This window comes from Triticum dicoccoides, chromosome 5A, assembly GCF_002162155.2.
Source record: "Triticum dicoccoides isolate Atlit2015 ecotype Zavitan chromosome 5A, WEW_v2.0, whole genome shotgun sequence".
NCBI classification, from domain to species: domain Eukaryota; kingdom Viridiplantae; phylum Streptophyta; class Magnoliopsida; order Poales; family Poaceae; genus Triticum; species Triticum dicoccoides.
Genome location: NC_041388.1, coordinates 557,244,186 through 557,266,550, shown reverse-complemented (window position 1 = coordinate 557,266,550; position 22,365 = coordinate 557,244,186). Strand labels below are relative to the sequence as shown.

Here is a 22,365-nt window from a genome sequence, read left to right as displayed (position 1 = left end):
AGTGACCATGTGTGAAAAAAATGTTAATATTGCATTTACAAAATGTTAAATGTGCATAGGAAAAATGTTAACCATGTATCAGAAAATGTTATATTGTATTTGAAAAATGTTAATCAAGCATTTTTTAAATGTATATAGATAAAATATTGACCATGTATTAAAAATGTTAAATTTTGTGTTGGAAAAATGTTAAACATGTATTAGAAAAATATTTTTGACATATACAAAAAATGTAGAATGAAAACTAAAAGAAACAAAGAAAAACAAAAAATGAAAAAAAAGCAAAATAAACCAAAGAAAAAAGAAATAAACAGTGAATAAAAACCACAGAAGGAAAAAATAATATAAAAAAGAAAGAAAACCAAAGAAAAACAAAGAAAAAAGGAAAAAACAATGAAAATGGAGAAAACCCGGTGAAAAACAATAAAAACAAAACGAAAAAATCCTGGAAAAACAGGGAAGAAACAATGGAAAACCCGGCTCATTTCGACTTAAGTAGTTCAGTGGCTAGCCGCGCTTGCATCAACCATGAGACCAAGGTTGGAATCAACCTGCGCGCTCCCTTTTCTCCTCTCTTTATCCTTTATTAACTATGCGCTAATCGGCCGGCCCAATTACTGTAGACCCTTCAACGAAACGTCCTAGCAACTCGCTTAATGCGAGTATAGTCGCCGCACTTTGAGGATGCCTTGGTTGGCGCGAGCTCTGCATATTTCTCTTGTGTCTGGCGGTCTTCAAGTCGGACAACCTAATATTGGCAGTCGCTGTCTCTGTGTAGGAGTGATGACGATGGCACTTGATGACAACCTCGATTATGGGTTTCTTCTCTCTGACGTGTGTATCATCATGTTGATGGCCAGATAATAATAATTCAATACTGGTTTGTGGTTCTATGCTACTTGAAAAACACACATTAAAAAGGCAAGGGCTGGTATGCCCGGTGCAGTAGAAACATTCGATGCAGTAGAAAACACTGCGATAGAAACGCTACAGTAGTAGAAATGCACGAATGAATGAATGTTTATTCAAATCTTACAGAGCGAACATGCACACCTTAGCAAAACATGACAAAGTATAGCGCAAAGAACAATTCGGCACTGTATCACAGTATCAGTTCATAATATTTATTCCCTAAAAAAACAAAAAAAAGTTCATAATATTTACTGCAACAACACATTAGATTTTTTCTTTTTGGAGGAACAACACAAGAGATTGAAGATGGCACATGTACGAAAGCTTGGCCAGGAGAAGAGGACAGAAACTTCGAAAGCAGAACGAACACATTCCGACGAGCTACAAACAACGGCGCAAATGTTACGAACTCTAAAGAGAAGTACTACTGGAGAGCCAAATTGAGGCCACCCTTGTTGGGCCAGGAGGGGAGGGGAGAGGATGTACAGCTTCAGTCCACCACAAGATCTATATGTACACCAGAGGCAGCGGACCAGCTCTACTCTGGACTCTGGAGGGGTCAATGCGCATTAGTTTCTACCACATACAACACTTGTATTGTATGCAAATAACTTGGCTAATTCCTCCAAGCTGGATAGCAACTCGGTTAATCCGAAAGGATCTCCTCCAGCTCGGAACCCTCCTGTCTGACCGAAGAATCATCGTCGGCCTCAGCTTCGGTATCAATTACCTCTTCTGTCGCAGTGGGGTCGTCTTCAGTGACCATCTCTTCTCCAGCGGCAGGATCTTCTTCAGTAATCATCTCTTCTTCTCCTGTCCCTGTGGGATCGTCTTCAGTGTCAGATCCATCCGCCTCTTCGTCGGTGTATACAGGATAGGCTGGTTCACCGATGGCCTTCCTTATTCCCGTGCGGTTAACAATTTCCTGATTACTACCAGGGCTCGATTTATTTTCGTCCGTCTTCTCGCATATACACGCAGCAGGGTAGGCATGGAATTCGCCTCTTCCTGGCTTCACTTCCATGGGATCTCCCATAAATCCTTTCTGGACTTTTCGCACCTGCGACGAGAATTTGTCCCATGACATATTTCCTCTGTTTGTAAATAAGTGGTAGAGCTGTTTGGCATTTGGCCGGATTGTTCTCCTGTGGCCAAAATATCTCCTGCGAGGAGCAGCATCACACGGTCAGAATTCAGAAATGTACTAAGATGAACGAAAAATACAAATGGCCAACAGAGATATACAACAGAAAGAACAGAAGCATCACCTCCGCCCAGCAAGTATTTTGGCCATGTTGCCATTATTGTTAGTCACAAAAGCATCACTTCCATCACAGACAATGAAATCAATTGCGGCCATGCGGGATGAGTGTGCCAAGAATGGAGTCAACTCATCTTTGCTTGACAATGATTCTTTTGTATGGTAATTTGGGAAGAGCGCTTTGAGGGGTGCCAAAGTTTCTTCCCCTCCATATATCTCACCAGAAGCAGCATAAATATGGACATCGCTTCCATAGCCCAATGCCCTCAACAGTAGCCCTACCTCCTCCGGAGTTAGTGGGCACCTACCTTGCCTTCTTCCTTTCTCTGGGTTACTTGTCTGAAATTTAAGAACACAACAGGTTAGCAATAGGTAGCTTTAGCTCACTATCTAAGTAACTGAGACATGAAACTGTTCATACATGCAAGGTTTTCCATCGCTTGCGAATGGCACCTAGATCTCTTCTCTCCTTTTCTCCACCACCATAATAACACCCAGAAAAGGCAAGCATGTCACTTTCAAATCTGCCATAAAGGAGTGAACTTAGATAGATAAAATTATGACCAAAGGAAATGTGTAGATCAAGGACAGCTTCAACTAGCTGTACCTCAGATGAAGAGCAATAAAATATCTGCTCTTCTCTCGCATTCGCTGTATTAGCCTTTTACCCAACTCTTTTATTGGATCAGTAAATCTCAAAGCATGGTAATTTACTCTGCAGCGCAGTTTTTGTAGGTCAGTGTCCAACTTATTTGAGAGCCTATAGTCATATTTAGTCAGTCGAATAGCCTGCAACACGAGATACATAGTAAATAAGCTATGTTAGTGCGGATTTTTCATTTACTGAAATCTATCAAAATTAACCTGATCCAAAAAATGAGCTAAAAGAGAAATCAAACTACAGACAGGCATAGAAAGCAACACAATGTACCAAGAAGTTACAGAATGAATAGAATGCCAGCATAAATGGAAAACACCCCTACATAGGTAAATTCGGTAAAGGTTGTCTAAGTTACTAGAAAAAAAAAATCAACTGTCAGAGTATCAGGTAAAGTAACTGGCCAGTTAATCTAACGAATGTCCATAAATGCTTAACTTTTTTTTGAAAAGGAGGCTGAAACCCCCAACCTCTGCATCATTATGATGCACACGGCCATTTGTTATTATAGTCAACGCAAGGCAACGATGGCAAAAAAATCAACAAACAGAGTGCACAACATAGGCAACCACGGCCGAACCATTACAAGGCATGAAATTAACACCTATGACCAAAGTCAACTTCTTCCACAGCAACGTCTCCAAGAAGGAATAAACACCCTCATGTCCTCGTCGCCATGTCTGGCCGGAATGGCATGGACATGGATTTTCATCCTGATAGCTGAGAACAGCCAATGAAGGCCAGCGCAACAGCAAGGAGACACCGCCTTCAACAAGGTAACGAAGCAAGTTCGTCACTCCTGAGCCGATCAATAAAGGCCAGGACTAGAGTTTTCACCCCGAACCCTGAAGCGGTGCTCCATCATAATCTTGGTGCTGGATATTCCGATAGTTGCACAAGCCAATACTCCCTGCCAGGCCAGAAAGGCACTAGCAAATAAGTGGGACGTCTTTTAACGGAGTTTAATATGTTGACATGTTGTGGATGACAAGAAAATCAGGAGAATTTCGTATAGAACATATAAAGCAGAGTGATGAGGGCTCCTACTTCTTTCTAAAATGAGGGTTCCTAGTAAGCCAAAAGGCCAATAACTTACATGTTTCTTCAGAAGTGCAGGCAAGACACGCTTCAAGTAACATTGTGGAGTACACTTTCGGGGTATACGCATTTTATAAGGTCGCACAGCTTTACCTCCTTTTTGTGGAGGTTCTTTGATAATTTTGACATCCTTCGCAAGAAATGAAATGAACCAGTCGATATCAAAGATTTCGGAAAAATTGCTGCAGCAGATATTGCATTAATTATAGAACAAGTGCAATTGGTTCACCTTAAACAATCGAACAGTCATAGAAGACCATGAGTTCAAATTTGGGAGCGCTCACTAATTGCATACCTTGAATCTTTCCAGAAAGATGTTTGGTCCAATTTGGGAACAACAAGTGTAGCGTTTAAAATGCGCGCAGCAACTACAGCATCAACTATCTGAAAATAAGCAAATGCCATGACTTGACTGATACACATAGTCCAAAGGTACAAGACAGAAAAAAACACGCACACTTCAGAGTTGCAAGTAATGTACAAAGCATGAGTGCTGCAGTAAATTGTTATTCTGTGTAACTCAAGAATGAGGATGGAAACTATCAACTCTATAGCCATAAGGAAAAGAAATAAGGCTCAAGAAACAAAGGAAGCTGGTATCACATAGTATACTGGCAAATAGATCTGCTCTTCGTTTTTTTTTCTTTTGTTGAATGAATGAATGGAAATGGACAGGAGAGCCCATTGTTTCCAAAAAAAAACTGCAAAATAAACAGCACATGCTTCTAATGTGTAGCTCTAGTCCGGTCCAAAAAAAAGTGTAGTTCTAGCCCAACAGAAACTTCTCAAATGTATTACGGCATTGTATCAGAAGAATGGTATTTTGATATTTTCTTGGACAAATAACACTCAGAAGGGCACAAAAACAAATTTAGATACTGCAAATATTTGAAGGAGACCCTGATGAAATATCTTAGACAATCAGTGAAGATGAGGTTAGTGCTTTTTAATCATATCCATTCACACGCATGAGAGCATATTCATACAAGGGAGGGAGGTCGGGACAGGTGCACCTCACCCCTGTTCTCTGCTGATTCAGACCTCCACTTGTAACAATAAGCAAATATCGATCTGGTTGCGTGGCAACACTGGAATCTGCAGGATTTAAAAAGGCTTTAGGAGGGAATTAGTAAAGTTAACGTAATACAAAGATGACACCTCAAAACTATTCCCAAAATGTAGCACTCTACAAGCACTGATACACACACAGAGATACATTCATCATCCACACCATGTACACAAGGGCTCACCGAGAAATTTTCCGCTAGAGTGACTGCATCCATAGAAGTTGCTAGCGAGCTCCGAACCCCACAGATCTCTCGCAGTCCATCGACTCGTCTACATTTGGGTAACACGACAACAACCAATTAATCAATCAGTTATATACTGAAGTTAAACACCGGCTGCTGCTTTCATCAATCAATCAATCAGTTATATCCAGTTTAAAACATATTAACACAAGAGAATTCGAAGAAGAGTGACCGAAGGAACCGGTGCATTCAAGACTAAACCCTCCACGGATCAAACCAGCTATGGTAGGAGGACTAGAACAGGTCACAATCATCAACCCATATTCCATATTAATCAAACAATCCATCCGATACATGAAGAACGATTAAATCCTCGCATTGCCGGAGGCGTCGCCGCCCGCCCTCTTAGCCCTGCGTTTTCGGCAGCCGAGCTGTTCGGATGCGCACTCGCGCACAGAGAGCAAAACAAGACATCGAATCGAACTGCGCGAAGGGTCGAGGGATTGGGGGGAAGAGCCGGAGCTGGCGTCCGTACCGGAGGGTGGCGGAGGGATCGGCGGGAGATGCCGGGGTGGCGGTCCGCGAGCGGCGGCGCGGAGATGGCGATGGAGAGGAGCGATACGGCGAGGAAAAGCAGGAGGAGCGCCGCCACCGCCGGCAGCAGGGCGCCGCGGCGCGGGTGGGCGCGGCACCTCGGGTAGCCCATCTCCGGTCGGGGGCAAGGGGAGACGGGCGGCGGGCGACACGGGTGACGCGGCGGGGCGGTCGCCGGGGCGGCGGCGGCAACATAGATCAGGGGCTATGGCATCGGCGTCGGGGATTTGGGGCTCGCGGCATTTTTGTCCCTAGCGTAGTGCACCTTGCTGGAAATGGAGATTTCTATTTGAATATTGGCACGCTGTGTTTCTTGTAATAAAGCGCTTATTAAAGTGGCCTGGCCAATTTTTTTCCGAGGTAAACCATGTGTCATTTATTCATGAGCAGAACTTAGCCACAATCAAGAGGCAGTCTTTTTTTAAGCAACCATATACTCCCTCGGACCATTCCTTTATATAAAGTGTATTTGTTTTCTCAAAAGTTAAATGAGTGCATGTTTGACCAAATTTTTTAAAAAATTATTAATATCCACAATATGAAATTTATATCATTTGATTGAGCATGAAAGGTAGTTTCATATTTTACCTATTAGGTATTGCAGATATTTCTATTTTGTTTTATAATCTTGGTCAAACTTTCAAATGGTTGACTTGCACGGAAACCAATGCACCTTATATTCTGGAACGGAGGGAGTAATTCATTAGACAATCTATTCACAGAGATTACACATATACCATACGAGACACAAATGCTTGTCAAGCAACTTTGCACAAAGAATTACACAAGAGGTAAAACTACTGTTTCACCCTTGCAGAAACTCGTGCCTCGCCGAAACATAGTCCACAAACGTCCTCCGCCGCCACCATGACAACACCGGAAAAAGATGAGAACAGCTACCATACCAAGATCTAGGAGAGCACCACCGCATACAAATATGCTTTTTGAGCCGATGAAGCGGGTCGCCGCAAGCGACGAGACCAAGTCTTTGTGGCACATAGGCTGGGGATCTTCCCCGTGGTCACCAGATCTCGACACCGTCAACTTCAGCCGATGTAGTCGAAGAAAAGGAACGTCGTCGCCTGCCGTCATCCACGCACCCAACTGTAAGACAGTAAACACAACTACAACATCTGACACGACCGCGACCCGCGAGAGTGCCATCAGCCAACCACCAGACGACCGGGCCACCTGCCCCCGGACGCCACCGGTTGCAGCGACGACGAGATGGAGGAAGAGCGGAGGCAAATTATTCCGATGCGGCATTACCTCCTCCATGAAAGCAACACCTCAAGAAAGCACTAGGCCAAACCTAACTACAGACCTATGCCGAAGCACCAGGGTCCCCACCGCCTCCGGTCGCCGGAGCGACGGACAGATGAGGTAGGGACATGCGGTAGAGGCTTGGAGGTCGGTGCGGTTGAGAGCAGATGGATCGCCCCGAACCGTAGGGCTGGGAGCGAGCGAAAACCATCTCGCGGAAGTTCATCAAGAGGCAGTCAGAACACAAACGGGACAACACTTTGCAAGAAGAAGAAACCCACAATTTTTTTAAAGAAACGTTTGGGATCCTAAAAGCAAAATAACCAGCTGTCGCCGCCATAGGCCGCCATCGCAAAAGCTTTGTCGGACGGAAGGAAGACGTCAACTTGCCCCGGATAGAATCAGTGCCATAATAGACAAGCGCGTTGTGAGTCGATGAAGCAAACCACCGTGCGGCCTAAGACCTTGTGGCTCGTCGACCGAGATCATCCCCACACCCTTCTATCCACGACTTCACTGCACTCATCCAACAATATTGGAGAGAAGACCCGAAGCCACTATCCCACCCCGCCTTTCTCGTGTTGAACCGGCCGTCTTCCAGATTAGGTCGCCGCTTTCATTCTCGATGGTGATAACACCGACGACCCCGCTGCATCCGGAACGAGGCCTCCAATCCCCACCACAGCGTCGGAGCAAACACCATTGCGACGAAGAGATCAAAGCACATAGGGCCTCCACCGAGTTGCTATCGCCACTGCACCAACTAGGCTTGACCACCAGACCAACCAGATCCACTTCCGATGACAAAGAGGAGCACGTCAGGGAGGAATCCAGAGAAAATTCATTCACTGTTGTCACAACCACCACTAGATAGACGCCATGGCCGATTGAAAACCTAAGCACGCTGGCCCTAAACTACTGCTAAACAAGTCACGCACGAGATCTGGCAACTCCCCTCTCGCCGACGACCGAAGGTCGTCAGGGTAGGAGAGCCGCCGAAGACGGCGGGGAAACTAGGAGTGACTAGAGCCGACAGTTTCGCTTTGTTCTCTCCGCGGGAAGGGAAAGACGAAGCATGGTTCCTACGTCTTGAGGGAAGAGAAACATGGCCTGGCCTTGTGAGCAGTGGCAAATCCAGGATTGGAGCAAGACCAGGGCCCAATTTTTTTTGTCGCGAGAGAAAAACTTAACGTCCATCGAACTATAGCTACCTCAAATAGGGCTCAATTACGCCACAAATTTAGAATTTATAAACTCAATGCTTAAAGATACAACAAAAAAGATAACAAAAACTACGAATAGTACGTGAAGTAAAAAGAGTACCAAATCAATGGCTTGCTTCATTAGTGTCTTTATGATGCCATGATCCACCACATTTACAGTTTGCCTTTGATTTTTGAAAGCCACATATTGTTGTCTAGCTTTATTGTGAGCACTATCATGTTTACCAACATGTGTATCAATAATATTAAGTCCATCCTTCCAATTTTTAAACCCTACTGTTGTGAATGCCTCAACACCATAGTTTTCTACAATGGGTTGCTTAAAAAGAAAGCAATAGAAACAAAAGGCCGCCTCCTTAGCAACACTATATTCCAACCAATCAGAATGCTTCTTGAACCATTTAGTTTGAAAGGATCTCTTTTTCAAAGAATTTCCTCTAGTTTCTTTTTTAAATTTATGACCACTTGGTTGGCATTGACCCATATCTACAAACATCCTTCTAGCGACATCTATAATGTCCGGACCTAAGCTTTCAATAGGTTTCCTAAGATCAGAATCAGGTTGAATATCACCTTCTTCCCTCAGTTGACCACGAGAAGAATCGGGAATAACAAAAACGTTGCTTTCTCGAGCTGGGATTGAAGGCGGTGGTCCCATTTCTGTAGTTGTTTCATTTTCTGGAGTTGCTTCAGTCCTCTCGGCCCCTTGATTCCATACTAAAACTCCGGGTGTAGACACTTCTATTGCGGACACGGATGAAAAATATCTCTTCATCTTTTATTTCTACAAAATGAAATGAAATTGATATTAACAATAGCAAATCCAAACATTACATCAGTCTAGCAGATCAAAAAATGTTCAAAAAACAACAAGTTGTAGTCTTAGTGTGCCCAGCCACTTACCAATCCTGGGTAGCAGAGACCAGTCATGCGTGTGGTGGAGAGCAGGAGCTAGCAGATCGGGCGAGACGACGAGCTGGGCTGCGCGAGCGGCAGAGCAGGGCAGCAGGCGAGCAGGGGACGACCGGACGGCGGGACAGGCGACGGCGCGAGCAACGGAGCAGGCCAGGCGGATGAGCGGCGGAGGGCACGACGGAGTCACCAGCGGCCGTCATGAACAGCGGAGGCCGGAGGGCACGGGCGAGCGGCGGGAGAGCACGGGCGAGCAAGGGATGGGGAGTCGGGGCGTGACTAGGTCTGCGCGTCGGGGGCGAGCTGGGCTGCGTCGTGCGCCCTGCACGAGTGTGAAGATTGATAGCCCGGGCCCTGGCTGTGCTTTGGGCTAAGCCCCGGCCCCATTTACAAAACATGGCTATGTAATAACTAAAAAAATCCATGCCCGGGGCCTGGCCCTGGGGGCCTGGGGCCCAGATCCGCTCCTCCTTGTGAGTGGAAATGCAATGGTGATTTACTATAAACAAAAGAACTGCCACCATGGATTCTTCTTAAATAGTACCACAAAAAGAAAATGCACCACATGCAATAATCATTTATATGCAACGACTTTCATTAATTCAGCTTCGAGCTGATATGTTGATAAAAAAGACACCGCCTTAATCAAATCGTTGTCCAATCATGATGTTGGCGTCTCTCAACTGATAATGACGGGTGGTCAAAATGTCGACATGTTGAGGTGATGAGGGCATGAGGTGCAAGAAAAAAAAAGAAAAATGATGAAAGAAAGCCATGACATAAAAGGGAGTATTGTGGTCTTAAAGAGATGGGTGGTCGAGGCCGGGGAAGGAATAAACTGAGGAGGTGGGTATCGAAACACAAAAAAGAGTGAGAGAAAACAAGTTGCTCGTGCGCCTTGTTCTCCAAATGTTATCGAGTGCTTTTATATATGTATGGATGCATTTAAGGAAAAAAAATCAATGTCTTTATATCAAATTATAGGCTATTACTTGGAATCACTCGTGTCTTAATATTCGTGCCATGATTAGATTATATGATCAAGATTATGCTAGGTAGCATTCTATATCAATTTTTTTTGTCATTTACCTACTTGAGGACGGGCAGTAATTAAGTTTGGGGATGCCGAGTCTCCGTCGCATCTATAATTTTTGATTGTTTCATGCAAAATATTCTACAACTTTCATATACGTTTGGCAACATTTTATATTATTTTTGGGACTAACATATTGATCCAGTGGCCAGTGCTAGTTCTTGTTTGTTGCATGTTTTTTGTTTCGCAGAATATTCATATCAAATGAAGTTCAAACACGATAAAAATTTATGGAGATTTACTTTGGAATATATACGATTTTTGAGAAAAAGAATCAACGTGAGACAATACTCGAGGGGCCCACAAGCCCAAGGGGCGCGCCCCCAACCCAGGGCGTGCCTGGAAGACTTGTGGCACCCCTATAAGGCAGTTGGTTCCCTTCTTCGGCCGCAAGAAAGCTAATATCCAAATAAAAAACGTATTAAAATTTCAGCCCAATCAGAGTTACGGATCTCCAGAAATTTAAGAAAAAATTTCAGCCAAAAAATAGGAACGAGAAAGAGAGAGAGAGAGAGAGAGAGAGAGAGAGAGAGAGAGAGAGAGAGAGGAAAGAGAGAGATATCTAATCTTGGAGGGCCTCCTGCCCTTCGAGAGCCATGAAGACCATGGACCAGAGGGGAAACTCTCCTCCCATCTAGTAAAAATATCCAACAGGTTGCTTCTGTGTAAACATAGCTGAAAGTATTAACGAGATTATTTTGGTTTTAATACCAAAGGTAAAAAAATCCAACTCAACTAACATAGTTTCGACCTATTTCTTTGTGTAATGTTCTGTGTAAGATTGCTTCCAAAGTCATATCCAACATGTTGAAATTAGTACTCCCAGACATTATCTTAAACAAACAGTCTACTTTCGTCCCAGGTAAACTTATTAGTTATTACCGACAATACAATTGCAGCCTATGAGTGTCTTCATTTTATGAAATGGACTACAACGGTGAGTAATATGTATTATGCTCTGAAGCTGGACATGATGAAAGCATTTGACAGAGTTGAGTGGGATTACTTAAAAGCTAAAATGTTGAAGCTAGGTTTTCTGAGAAGTGGGTGGATATTGTGATGGGCATGGTGAGTTCGGCAAAATTTCCAGTGCTCTTCAATGGTAAGAACTACCGAGTTTAAACCACCGCTTGGGATTCGACAAGGAGACCCCATCTCTCCATTCCCTTTCTTGATAGCAGCAGAGGGCATTTATTTCCTCCAAAAATCAACAGACGAGTCACCCAATCTAAATGGTCTCACAATCGCTATTACGGTGCCACCAATCAACCATTTACTATTCGCAAATGACAGCACACTGTCCTTTGAGGGAAGTGCTAGTGGAGCAAATGAGGTAAACCAGGTGTTGAGTTACTATTGCATGGCATCTGGCCAACGTATTAACCATGATAAGTCACTTACTTTCTTTAGCAAAGGGTGTCCAGACAATGTGAAGCGGGAAGTGAAGGCCTTATTGCAAGTGCCAAATGGAACCCTTGGTGCTAAATATTTGGGAATGCCCACTCAAGTGGGGTCCTCCAAAAACAGTGCCTTCAAGTATCTAAAGGACTATCTGTGGAGTAAGGTGTAAGGATGGAAAGAACAAATGATGTCATTAGCAGGGAAAGAAGTTCTGGTGAAGGTTGTGGCACAAGCAGTCCTGGTTTATTCTATGTCTTGTTTCAAATTGCTGAGAGGTTTGTGTGAACACTTAAATATGTTGATAAGAAAATTTTGGTGGGTGATACGTCTCCAACGTATCTACTTTTCCAAACACTTTTGCCCTTGTTTTGGACTTTAACTTGCATGATTTAAATGGAACTAACCCGGACTGACGCTGTTTTCAGCAGAATTGTCCATGGTGTTATTTTTGTGCAGAAATAAAAGTTCTCAGAATGACCTGAAAATCCTCGGAGACACGTTTTTGAATTAATAAAAAATACTGACGAAAGAATCAGCATCAGGGGGCCCACACCCTGTCCACGAGGGTGCAGGGAGCCCCCCTGGGGCGCGCCCCCTGCCTCTCGGCCCCCCTGGGACTCCACCGACCTCAACCCCAACTCCATATATTCACTTTCGGGGAGAAAAAATGAGAGAGAAGGATTCATCGCGTTTTACGATACGGAGCCACCGCCAAGCCCTAATCTTCCTCGGGAGGGCTGATCTGGAGTCCGTTCGGGGCTCCGGAGAGGGGAATCCGTCGCCATTGTCATCATCAACCTTCCTCCATCACCAATTTCATGATGCTCTCCGCCGTGCGTGAGTAATCCCATCGTAATCTTGCTGGACGGTGATGGTTGGATGAGATTTACCATGTAATCGAGTTAGTTTTGTTAGGTTTTGATCCCTAGTATCCATTATGTTCTAAGATTGATGTTGCTATGACTTTGCTATGCTTAATGCTTGTCACTAGGGCCTGAGTGCCATGATTTCAGATCTAAACCTATTATGTTTTCATGAATATATGTGAGTTCTTGATCCTATCTTGCAATTCAATAGTCACCTACTATGTGCTATGATCCGGCAACCCCGAAGTGACAATAATTGGGACTACTCCCGGTGATGACCGTAGTTTGAGGAGTTCATGTATTCACTAAGTGTTAATGCTTTGGTCTAGTACTCTATTAAAAGGAGGCCTTAATATCCCTTAGTTTCCAATAGGACCCCGCTGCCACGGGAGGGTAGGACAAAAGATGTCATGCAAGTTCTTTTCCATAAGCACGTATGACTATATTCGGAATACATGCCTACATTACATTGATGAATTGTAGCTAGTTATGTGTCACCCTATGTTATAACTGTTGCATGAGGAACCGCATCCGACATAATTATCCGTCATTGATCCATTTCCTAGGAGCTTTTCACATATTGATCTTTGCTTAGTTACTTTTCCGTTGCCACTTTTACGATTGCTACAAAACTGCTACTGTTACTTTTGCCACCGTTACCGTTATTTCCATACTACTTTGCTACTAAATACTTTGTTGCAGATATAAATTCTTTCAGGTGTGGTTGAATTGATAACTCAACTGCTAATACTTGAGAATATTCTTTGGCTCCCCTTGTGTCGAATCAATAAATTTGGGTTGAATACTTTACCCTGGAAAACTGTTACGATCCCCTATACTTGTGGGTTATCAAGACTATTTTCTGGCGCTGTTGCCGGGGAGCATAGCTCTATTCTTTGAGTCACTTGAGATTGATATCTGTTGATCACTATGAGGAACTTGAAAGATGAAAGAACCAAGATTTTTCCCTCAACTATGAGGGGAGGTAAGGAACTGCCATCTAGCTCTGCACTTGATTCACCTTCTATTATGAGTAAATTTGCACACCTACACCTGTTATTGATTCTGATATGTCGCATGTTATTGATGATGCCACTTCTGCTATGCATGATGCTTATGATGAAACTACTCCTATGCTTGATAATACTGTGCCATTAGGTGAATTTCTTGATGAACAACTTGCTAGGGTTAGAGAGAATAAAATTATTGAAACAGATAATATTGATGAAAGTGATGATGAAGATTCTCCCCTAGATATGAATTGCCTGATGTGCCTAAGGGTTATTTTATGGATGAAGAAACTGCTAGAGATCTTTTTGCTTGCAAGGATAGATACGATCTTAAGAAATTGTTAGCTAAGCTAGAAGAAAAGTCTTTGAATGCTAGAATGAAATATGACCCTGCTTTTGCTACTTCACCTATCTGTATTTCTGATAAGGATTATGATTTCTCTATCAATCCTGAGTTAATTACTTTGGCTGAATCTGATCCTTTTTATGGCTATGAATCTGAAACTGTTGTGGCACATCTTACTAAATTGAATGATATAGCCACCCTATTCACTCATGAGGAAAAAATTCGTTACTACTATATCCTTAAGTTATTTCCGTTCTCATTAAAGGGTGATGCTAAAACATGGTTTAATTCTCTTGCTCCTAGTTGTGTGCGCAGTCCCCAGGATATGATTTATTACTTCTCTGCTAAATATTTCCCCGCTCATAAGAAACAATCTGCCTTAAGGGAAATATATAATTTTGTGCAAATTGAAGACGAGAGTCTCCCACAAGCTTGGGGGAGGCTTCTTCGATTACTTAATGCTTTGCCTGATCATCCTCTCAAGAAAAATGAAATACTTGATATCTTTTATAATGGACTAACCGATGCTTCCAGAGACCACCTGGATAGTTGTGCTGGTTGTGTTCTCAGGGAAAGAACCGTTGAGCAAGCTGAATTGCTATTGAATAATATATTGAGTAATGATAATGATTGGACACTTCCTGAACCAACTCCTAGGCCAACTCCGAAGAAAAGGGGTATTCTATTTCTCAGTCCTGAAGATATGCAAGAGGCAAAGAAATCTATGAAAGAAAAGGGTATTAAAGCTGAAGATGTTAAGAATTTACCACCTATTGAAGAAATGCATGGTCTTAATAACCCGACACAGGTAGTAAAGGTAAATTCTCTCTATAGATTTGATGAAGGCGATATTCCTCATAATAAGTCTGCTAGCCAATGCTTGGATGAGTTTGATAATTTTATTGTTAAACAAGAAAACTTCAATGCTTATGTTGGTAGACAATCGAAACGTAATGCTTGTATGATTGAACGCTTGAGTGATTATATGTCTAGAGTTAAAGGTGACCTTAAACTTATTAGTAAACATGCTTCTATGGTTACTACCTAGGTAGAACAAGTGCTTAAAGCACCAGATGATTTGCTTAATGAATTAAATAATAAGAAAAATGATAATGTTGTTAGAGTTATGACTAGAGGGGGTAAAATGACTCAGGAACCTTTGTATCCTGAGGGCCACCCTAAGAGAGTTGAGCAAGATTCTCAGAGAACTAATGTTGATGCAACTAGTCCTTCCAAGAAGAAGAAAAGGAAAAATGATAAGACTTTGCATGCTTCTAGTGAACCTGTTGTTGACACACCTGAGAATCCCAATGATATTTCTATTTCTGATGCTGAAACACAATCTGGTAATGAACATGAACCTAGTGATAATGTTAATGATGATGTTCATGTTGATGCTCAACCTAGCAATAACAATGATGTAGAGATTGAACCTGCTGTTGATCCTGATAACCCATAATCAAGGAATCAACGTTATGATAAGAGAGACTTCGTTGCTAGGAAGCACAGTAAAGAAAGAGAACCATGGGTACAGAAACCCATGCCTTTTCCTCCTAAACCATCCAAGAAAAAGGATGATGAGGATTTTGAGCGCTTTGCTGAAATGATTAGACCTATCTTTTAGCATATGCGTTTGACTGATATGCTTAAAATGAATCCTTATGCTAAGTATATGAAAGATATTGTTACAAATAAAAAAAAGATACCGGAAGCTGAAATTTCCACCATGCTTGCCAATTATACTTTTAAAGGTGGAATACCTAAGAAACTAGGAGATCCATGAGTACCAACTATACCACGCTCCATTAAAAGAAACCATGTTAAAACTGCTTTATGTGATCTTGGAGCGGTGTTAGTGTTATGCCTCTCTCTTTATATTGTAGACTTGATTTGAATAAGTTGATACCTACTGAAATATCTTTGCAAATGGCTGATAAATCAACTGCTATACCTGTCGGTATCTGTGAGGATGTGCCTGTTGTGGTTGCAAATGTTACTATTTTAACGGACTTTGTTATTCTTGATATTCTCGAGGACGATAGTATGTCGATTATCCTTGGTAGACCCTTTTTGAATACCACAGGGGCTTTTATTGATTGCAACAAAGGCAATGTCACTTTTCATGCTAATGGTAATGAGCATACGGTACACTTTCTGAGGAAACAACCTCAAGTCCACAGTATCAATTTTATTGGAAAAATTTCAACGATTACTATTGAAGGTTTTGAATTCCCTCTTCCTACTGTCAAGAAGAAATATGATATTCTTATTGTTGGGGACATGCATATCCCCGTTGAGGTAACCTAGTGTTATTCGAAAATTCTCCTGTTTCATGCGATTCGGAAAGAGTTTATTAACAAGACTTGATCAACCTTAATAGTGGATTCCTTTTGATGAGCATGAGATGGACGAAGTTAGAAAGAACAACTCTCTGTACCCTCCTTTTACTTTCTGTTATTTAGATTAAATAAATAAAATAGTATTTTCTGTCTATTTTCTGAATTATCCTTGCAATAAAAATACCCCAAAAAAAAGTTCTCCAAATGTTCTGAAAATGAAATATGTTTTTTTGTAGAATATTTAAGAATTTCTGGCACTGAGAACACACAAGGGGGTCCCACCATTTGGCCACGAGGGCACAGGGCGCGCCCCCTACCTCGTGGGCCCCACGTGGACCCCCTCCACTTATTCCAGCACCCACTCACTTCATCTTTCTCCAGAAAAAAAATCCTCCCATAGCTCAAACCCGTGTTCTAGCTCATCTTGCTGTCATTTTCGATCTCTTTGTTCAAAGCTCCATTCACAAAACTGTTTGGGGAGATTATTCTTCGGTATGTGACTTCTCCAATGGTCCAATTAGTTTTTGTTCTAGTGCTTTATTTATTTCAATTTTTTGCTGCTAAGGTGACCCTATTCTTGAGCTTGCATGTCAAATTTATATGGTCCAAAGTAGTTTTAATGCATGATATAGCCTCTAGGCATTTGTGGGAGTAGTTGCTATCAATCTTGTTGAGTTTGGTTCACTTATATTTTGAGTCACTAAAATTTTAGAAATTTTTCAGAGAAAGAAAAATGCATAGGAATATGTACCAAGGTGGTTTCTCAAGGAAGCAAGGACCAAGGCCCGCGATACGTGAGCCGGACAATGAACCACCGAGGTGTGACACCCCAAAATTTTGACCTTGTTTTAATAAATTAAAATTTTGCCAGGAAATTAAAACTTTTATTTTCTGGGCTCCCTTTTGATTTTTTGAAACATTTCCTTCCTTATTATCATGGAGTTGTTCCCTAAAGTGAAAACCTTTCAAATATGTTATTGGACTTGTTTAACCTCTCAAGAAAAAATCTTCTTTTATTAGTAGAACTAATTACATAATTAATTTGCTTGATCTTTATTTTCATGAAAAATGGTTTCCCATGATTTTATGGTCCTATTTGAACTACAGCCAATTGATAAATTCATTCAATATTCCAACAAAAATTTGGATATGTCATGTGATGTTTTTAAATCACTTTTATGCAAAAATATCTTTTATTCATGAAATATTTTGAGCTCTACACCCAATTTTCTTCTCTGGTCCAGAGTGCAATTTTGCACTACAACCCATTTAAATATTTCCTTCTAGCCTCCACCAAAATTATGGGATGTCAGTGGTAGCATGCAATTCAACTTCATGCAAAAACCTAATGTTGTTCTTTGAAAATTTGGAGTGAATCAACCTCTTTTCCATTCTGGTCCAGCCTTGTGATTTCTACTGCAACCCTATTTATTTTTGCTCCAGTGACCTTGTGCTTTCTCCTACTTGTAGTCAACCCTACCAAACCCCTAAGTCCAGGAGCATGCACCCATTGGATCATTTTTGGTTCATGAAGTGATGTCATTTGTCTCCTGTCCATAATTGTAGTTTTGCAAAACTTGCACTAACAAGTTTGTGCTTTTCACAAACTAACCTCACCACCCTCTTATTCATCTAAAGAGACCCCACTCTGGAAGTTTTGGCCACTCCAAGTAATGCCTATGTGCCTTTGGCATTTTGTCAAACACCTTGAGTGCATGAACAGCTTTGACATGACTTTTGTCATTGCACTGTGACCTTGCACCTCTCGGAAAACTAACCTGTCCACTAAGCCTCTAGATGACTTTAACCTAGGTCTGTTAAACCCCAACCTCACCCGAGACCTCTAGCATGCCCTGGCATTTTGTCGAGCACGTTCCGTGCGTGCTCTGGGCGTGAGCAGAGCACGCGTTTTGCACGTGCCGCGCCCGAGCCGCCGCGTCGCGCCCCTGGTTTTGCCCACATTGCAGAACCACGCCACGCACTCCCCCTACTCACCACAACACGCCAAGCAGCCCCTCGCCACGTCTCTGGCAAGCCAGGAGCTAGCCGCCACTGCCGCCCGACAGCCTCTGCACTGGTCGGCGCCGCCCGAGCCTCTCCCGCTCGCCACTTGCCCCCTGGAGCAGCGCGAGCTCATCCACAAGCGTGTCCCCTAGCACACGTCGCCGCCACGTCGCCCTAGCTACAGAATGGAGGTTGCCGGCGACCTTATCCACGGCCGCCGCGGAACCGCCTTGACTCGCCTATAAAAGGAAGCCCCGAGCTCGTCCCCGTATGCAGGCAGTTTCAAGCCATCTCCCTAGGACCCCCCTTGGCCAGCAATCGAACCGGGAAGGCCGTCTTCCCCGACTCCGGCCAGTTCGGCCACCGCCGCCTCCCGGCTCCGTTCTTCACAACCAGGGCCTCCCCTCTCCACTCACTGCACCAACAACATCCTGCAGCACCCACGAGTCCATCCCCCTGCTCGATTTTGGTCAGGGACCGCCGGAGCCAAAAGTGCAATCTGCCCGACGGCCACCGTCCGCTGCGGAGCTCGCCGCCGGCAGCTCCGTCCACCCCAGAGACCAAAGCGACCACCGGAGCGACCGCCTCGACCCCCTGAGCCCGCGGGTGACCTCGGTTTCTCGGATGGTGCCGTCGTTCACCGGCGAGCGTCGCCGGAGTTCCGCCTCCGCTCGGGGCAGAGGAAGAGGAGGGAGAGGACTGGTCAAACCTGACCAGTGGGCCCGCTGGACCCATTGTCAGTGACCAACGCGCCGTCCACGCTGGAGTAAGTGGAAGCGTAAATCCAAAATACGCCTTCGACGTGGTCAGTAATCGAAACGTTTTTCTTTTTCTGTTTAATTTTTAAAAACAGATTTTGACCACAACTTTGACTGCCTGTAACTTTTTAATTATAACTCCAAATGAGTTGATTCTTTTTCCTACCTTCCTCAAATTTTGTCTAGTTTATTTTAAGATTTATTTCAAAAAAATCCAGACAACTTTTTGGTACTGTTTTTGAAACTACATATTGATTCAAAAATATTTTGAATAGGATTTTTGGAGAGAGGAGAAAGCTTTCAAAAGTTTTGGAGTGCACCCTGCCTTTCCACACCATGAAGGCAAGCATCCTGAACCCCGGCATAATATTTTTGGTGTGTTAGTTGACACGGTTATAACACCACCTTACTTCGGAAAAACTCATTATTTTATGTGGCGATACGATCATTTGCATGAAGGCATATTAGTGATTTCCTTGCTGTTGGAAATGAATATACTTGTGATGGTAATCATCCTCATGTGCCTTGCATGCATGCCGGAAAGGAATCCGGGAAAGCCTCTGCCTTGGGTAGGCGTGAGCGGTCTCCGTCGGGACGGTTATGTCCGGTATGGCATGGTAAGGTATATTGAGTGGTGATTTTGTTGGTTGAAATATATTTGTTATACATGTCATGCAGGGAATTTATAAACCTCCTGAGTCGACCGTAGATCGAGTCTTGTTCCAGTAACCCCCATACTTGTTTTGTACTACCACTTGTCCCTGCCGCAGGTAGGGTACGGTTCAGTAAGTCATCAACCCCTTTCAAGCATACACCATACAGAGAGGCCATGGTGGAAGATACCGGTTGTAGCCGGTAGGCAGGCCACCTGGTCCGGGGGCATGGGTGTTTCCGGTTGGGACCGAGAGGGGAGGCCACCCCTTAGAGCGCGCGATATAAATTTGATCCCATGCTACACGAGGTTGTAGCCTCCTCACTTAGAGTTTTGCTTAACAAGTGTCGTGGGTGATTCCAGACACCGGTGAGTTAAGCTGGTGTGTGTAAGTTAGGTGTGTTTTCAATTAAAAGACCGTAGACGGAATTAGTCCTGATGGACTAAAGGAATACGTTACTCGTGGGTAAAGAGTACACCCTCTGCAGAGATTAAACCTATTCGAATAGCCGTGTCCATGGTTAAGGATTTCAGTCTGGGATGGGTCAAGGGTTGGTCTTAGTGTCGGTCTTCGGAGGAGAAATTGTTAAACCAGAACTTGGATTGTGACTTCTGACTTGTGAAGATTTTGATTATTATTATTATGGACTAACCCATTATATCATTGAGTATCCCTGGGACGGTTCTACCTCCTGAATATTCATTGTGATTATTTATTTTATAAGCCATTTATGTGGTGTCGCTGAGACGCCTGACTGTGGCATTGCTTGTTATTTATTTATTTATTTTATAAGCCCTTTATGTGGTGTCGCTGAGACGCCCGACTGTGGCATTGCTTGTTATTTATTTACTTTATAAGCCCTTTATGTGGTGTCGCACAGACGCCCGACTGCGGCATTTTATTCCCACTCCATTATTGCTTATTCATGTTGCATATAAATAACCTGCTTGCATGCATAAAAGATGTTTTATTTATGAGTGACGATGTGATCATAGAATATTTCAGTGCATAATTATCAATTATATTATCCCAGTGTTCATAATGTTTGCGAGTACATTCAAAGTACTCACTGGCTTGTCCCTGGCTATTGTCTTGGCCAGATTTCTGCATGGAGAGGAGCGTTGCGGTGACAGCCCCAGAAACTAAGCAACGGTGATAGCAGCCTCGCGAAGATAGGAGTTGACCTAGTCAGCTGTTCCTGTGGGAAATGGAGTCCCATAGACACTGATGACTCACAAATCGCTTCCGCCATCGACCACTAGAAACCAATTGTTGTACTCACAGGCCCGAATGGTCTTGTACTACATGTTTTGTATTTTTTCTCGGAACTTCTGTATCAAGTTGGTGTCTCATTAGCTAACAGTAATCCTGGGGCTGGTGAGCACAACGGCCATTTTCTGGAAATTTATACCCGGAAAACCGGTCGTGACAAACTTGGTATCAGAGCCAGGCTGACCATTGGCTGACCCTATCTTAGCCAGGTCGAAAAACCTTGGTTAACCAACCCACCAGACCTTAACCAAACCCCAGCCAAGCTTCTCATGCAAGATAGCCACATAGTGACCCCGACACTTTTGGTAGTCGGTGCCCAACCTACCAACCTAGCCGTCGATCACGCGCCAGTGACCGGCCCCTAAATAGTCTTTTTTCGCAAGCGTGCGAAGGAAGACTCCGTCTCCTTTTCCTATAAAAAAGGGCACGCTAGCCCCAACCCAGCACATCACAGCCGCTACCCCAAATCGAGCCATAATGCCTGGCCCCGTCGTGCACAATGAGAGCACAGCAACCAACCTTGGAGGCTTTGTGACCATACTCGCAAACCTCACCCGTCGCGCCTATGCGCTAGAAGAGCCCCCGGAATATGTTGTGTACCAAGGGCCCATGAGCGGTGAGAGCCGTCAATTCTGGGCCACTGTACACATCTACGGTAGGGGTCTAGAGCCCGAGCGCCCCTACAGGTTCACCGGAAGGACAACTTCCTTTGATCCACAAGCCATTCAACTAGCTGCTCGAGAGGCTATAGTTCAACTCCGGCACTTGTCGCCCAGAGTTAACCGTCGCTCGTTCCGCTACTACCCCAGACGTGAAGGGTATGGTAGACCACCCCAAGTTGCCAATGGAGATCACGAGACGGATCCTGCATTGTTGCACCTAGTGCGCTATGTAGGTGCACTAGAGGAACTATTCGATCAAATCACCATTGATCTGATCGCAGCTCATGGAGAGCTGGTTCGTCGAGCCCTGGCGAGAGAAGAGAACGAGCCTGACGCCGACAACCCAGTCGTACTGTTCGGACACCCGATCGAGTCCCCGAGGTCTGCCCCAGCCGTCGGCCAAGGTGCTTTGATGACCTCAGAAGTGCTTCATCGCCTCTTGGGAGCGCACTCCAACGGGGTTGTGGCCAACAATCCCCGAGATGGTCATCATCGCTACCCCGAGCCTGCAGCCGCTCAACCCCCTCCAGCTAATCCCGACAGTGAGACCCGAGGAGAAGCCTCGACATCAACAAGGCACGCCCGCTTGGATATAAACGAGGTAGACTAAGTCACTCGAGTAGTGTCGAGTCCCAGTGTATCCTCACTTTGTAATCGCGTGACCTTGTAAATAAACGCCGCTTGTCGTTGTGCCTCTGTAGCCTTACATGGATATGCCAGCATGCAGTATAAATTTCTATCCTAGGCACAGATACCCAAAATCACCCCGTCGACCCCCCACAGTGATACG

At 43.9% G+C, this 22,365-nt stretch overlaps 1 protein-coding gene across 1 annotated transcript; it reads right to left on the bottom strand.

Moving 5' to 3' along the window:
* Positions 1-1,102: 1,102 nt before the first annotated feature.
* On the bottom strand, positions 1,103-5,950 carry LOC119302795 (O-fucosyltransferase 16-like). Its single transcript, XM_037579837.1, has 9 exons — positions 5,715-5,950; positions 5,180-5,267; positions 4,948-5,024; positions 4,225-4,313; positions 3,928-4,111; positions 2,781-2,962; positions 2,595-2,697; positions 2,181-2,512; positions 1,103-2,075 (listed from the first exon to the last, which is right to left on the bottom strand). Exons 1-9 carry the CDS (start codon positions 5,883-5,885, stop codon positions 1,559-1,561), a joined length of 1,743 nt encoding a protein of 580 aa, XP_037435734.1. The 5' UTR covers positions 5,886-5,950; the 3' UTR covers positions 1,103-1,558.
* Positions 5,951-22,365: the final 16,415 nt, after the last annotated feature.

Excerpts from the sequence above, each read along its gene's own strand:
- LOC119302795 (XM_037579837.1), bottom strand. The coding sequence starts at position 5,885 with ATGGGCTACCCGAGGTGCCGCGCCCACCCGCGCCGCGGCGCCCTGCTG. Across the intron at positions 4,314-4,947 it reads TGAATCAGCAGAGAACAGGG|ATAGTTGATGCTGTAGTTGC; the intron begins GTGAGGTGCACC and ends GCTTATTTTCAG. Across the intron at positions 2,963-3,927 it reads CTGCACTTCTGAAGAAACAT|GCTATTCGACTGACTAAATA; the intron begins GTAAGTTATTGG and ends CTCGTGTTGCAG.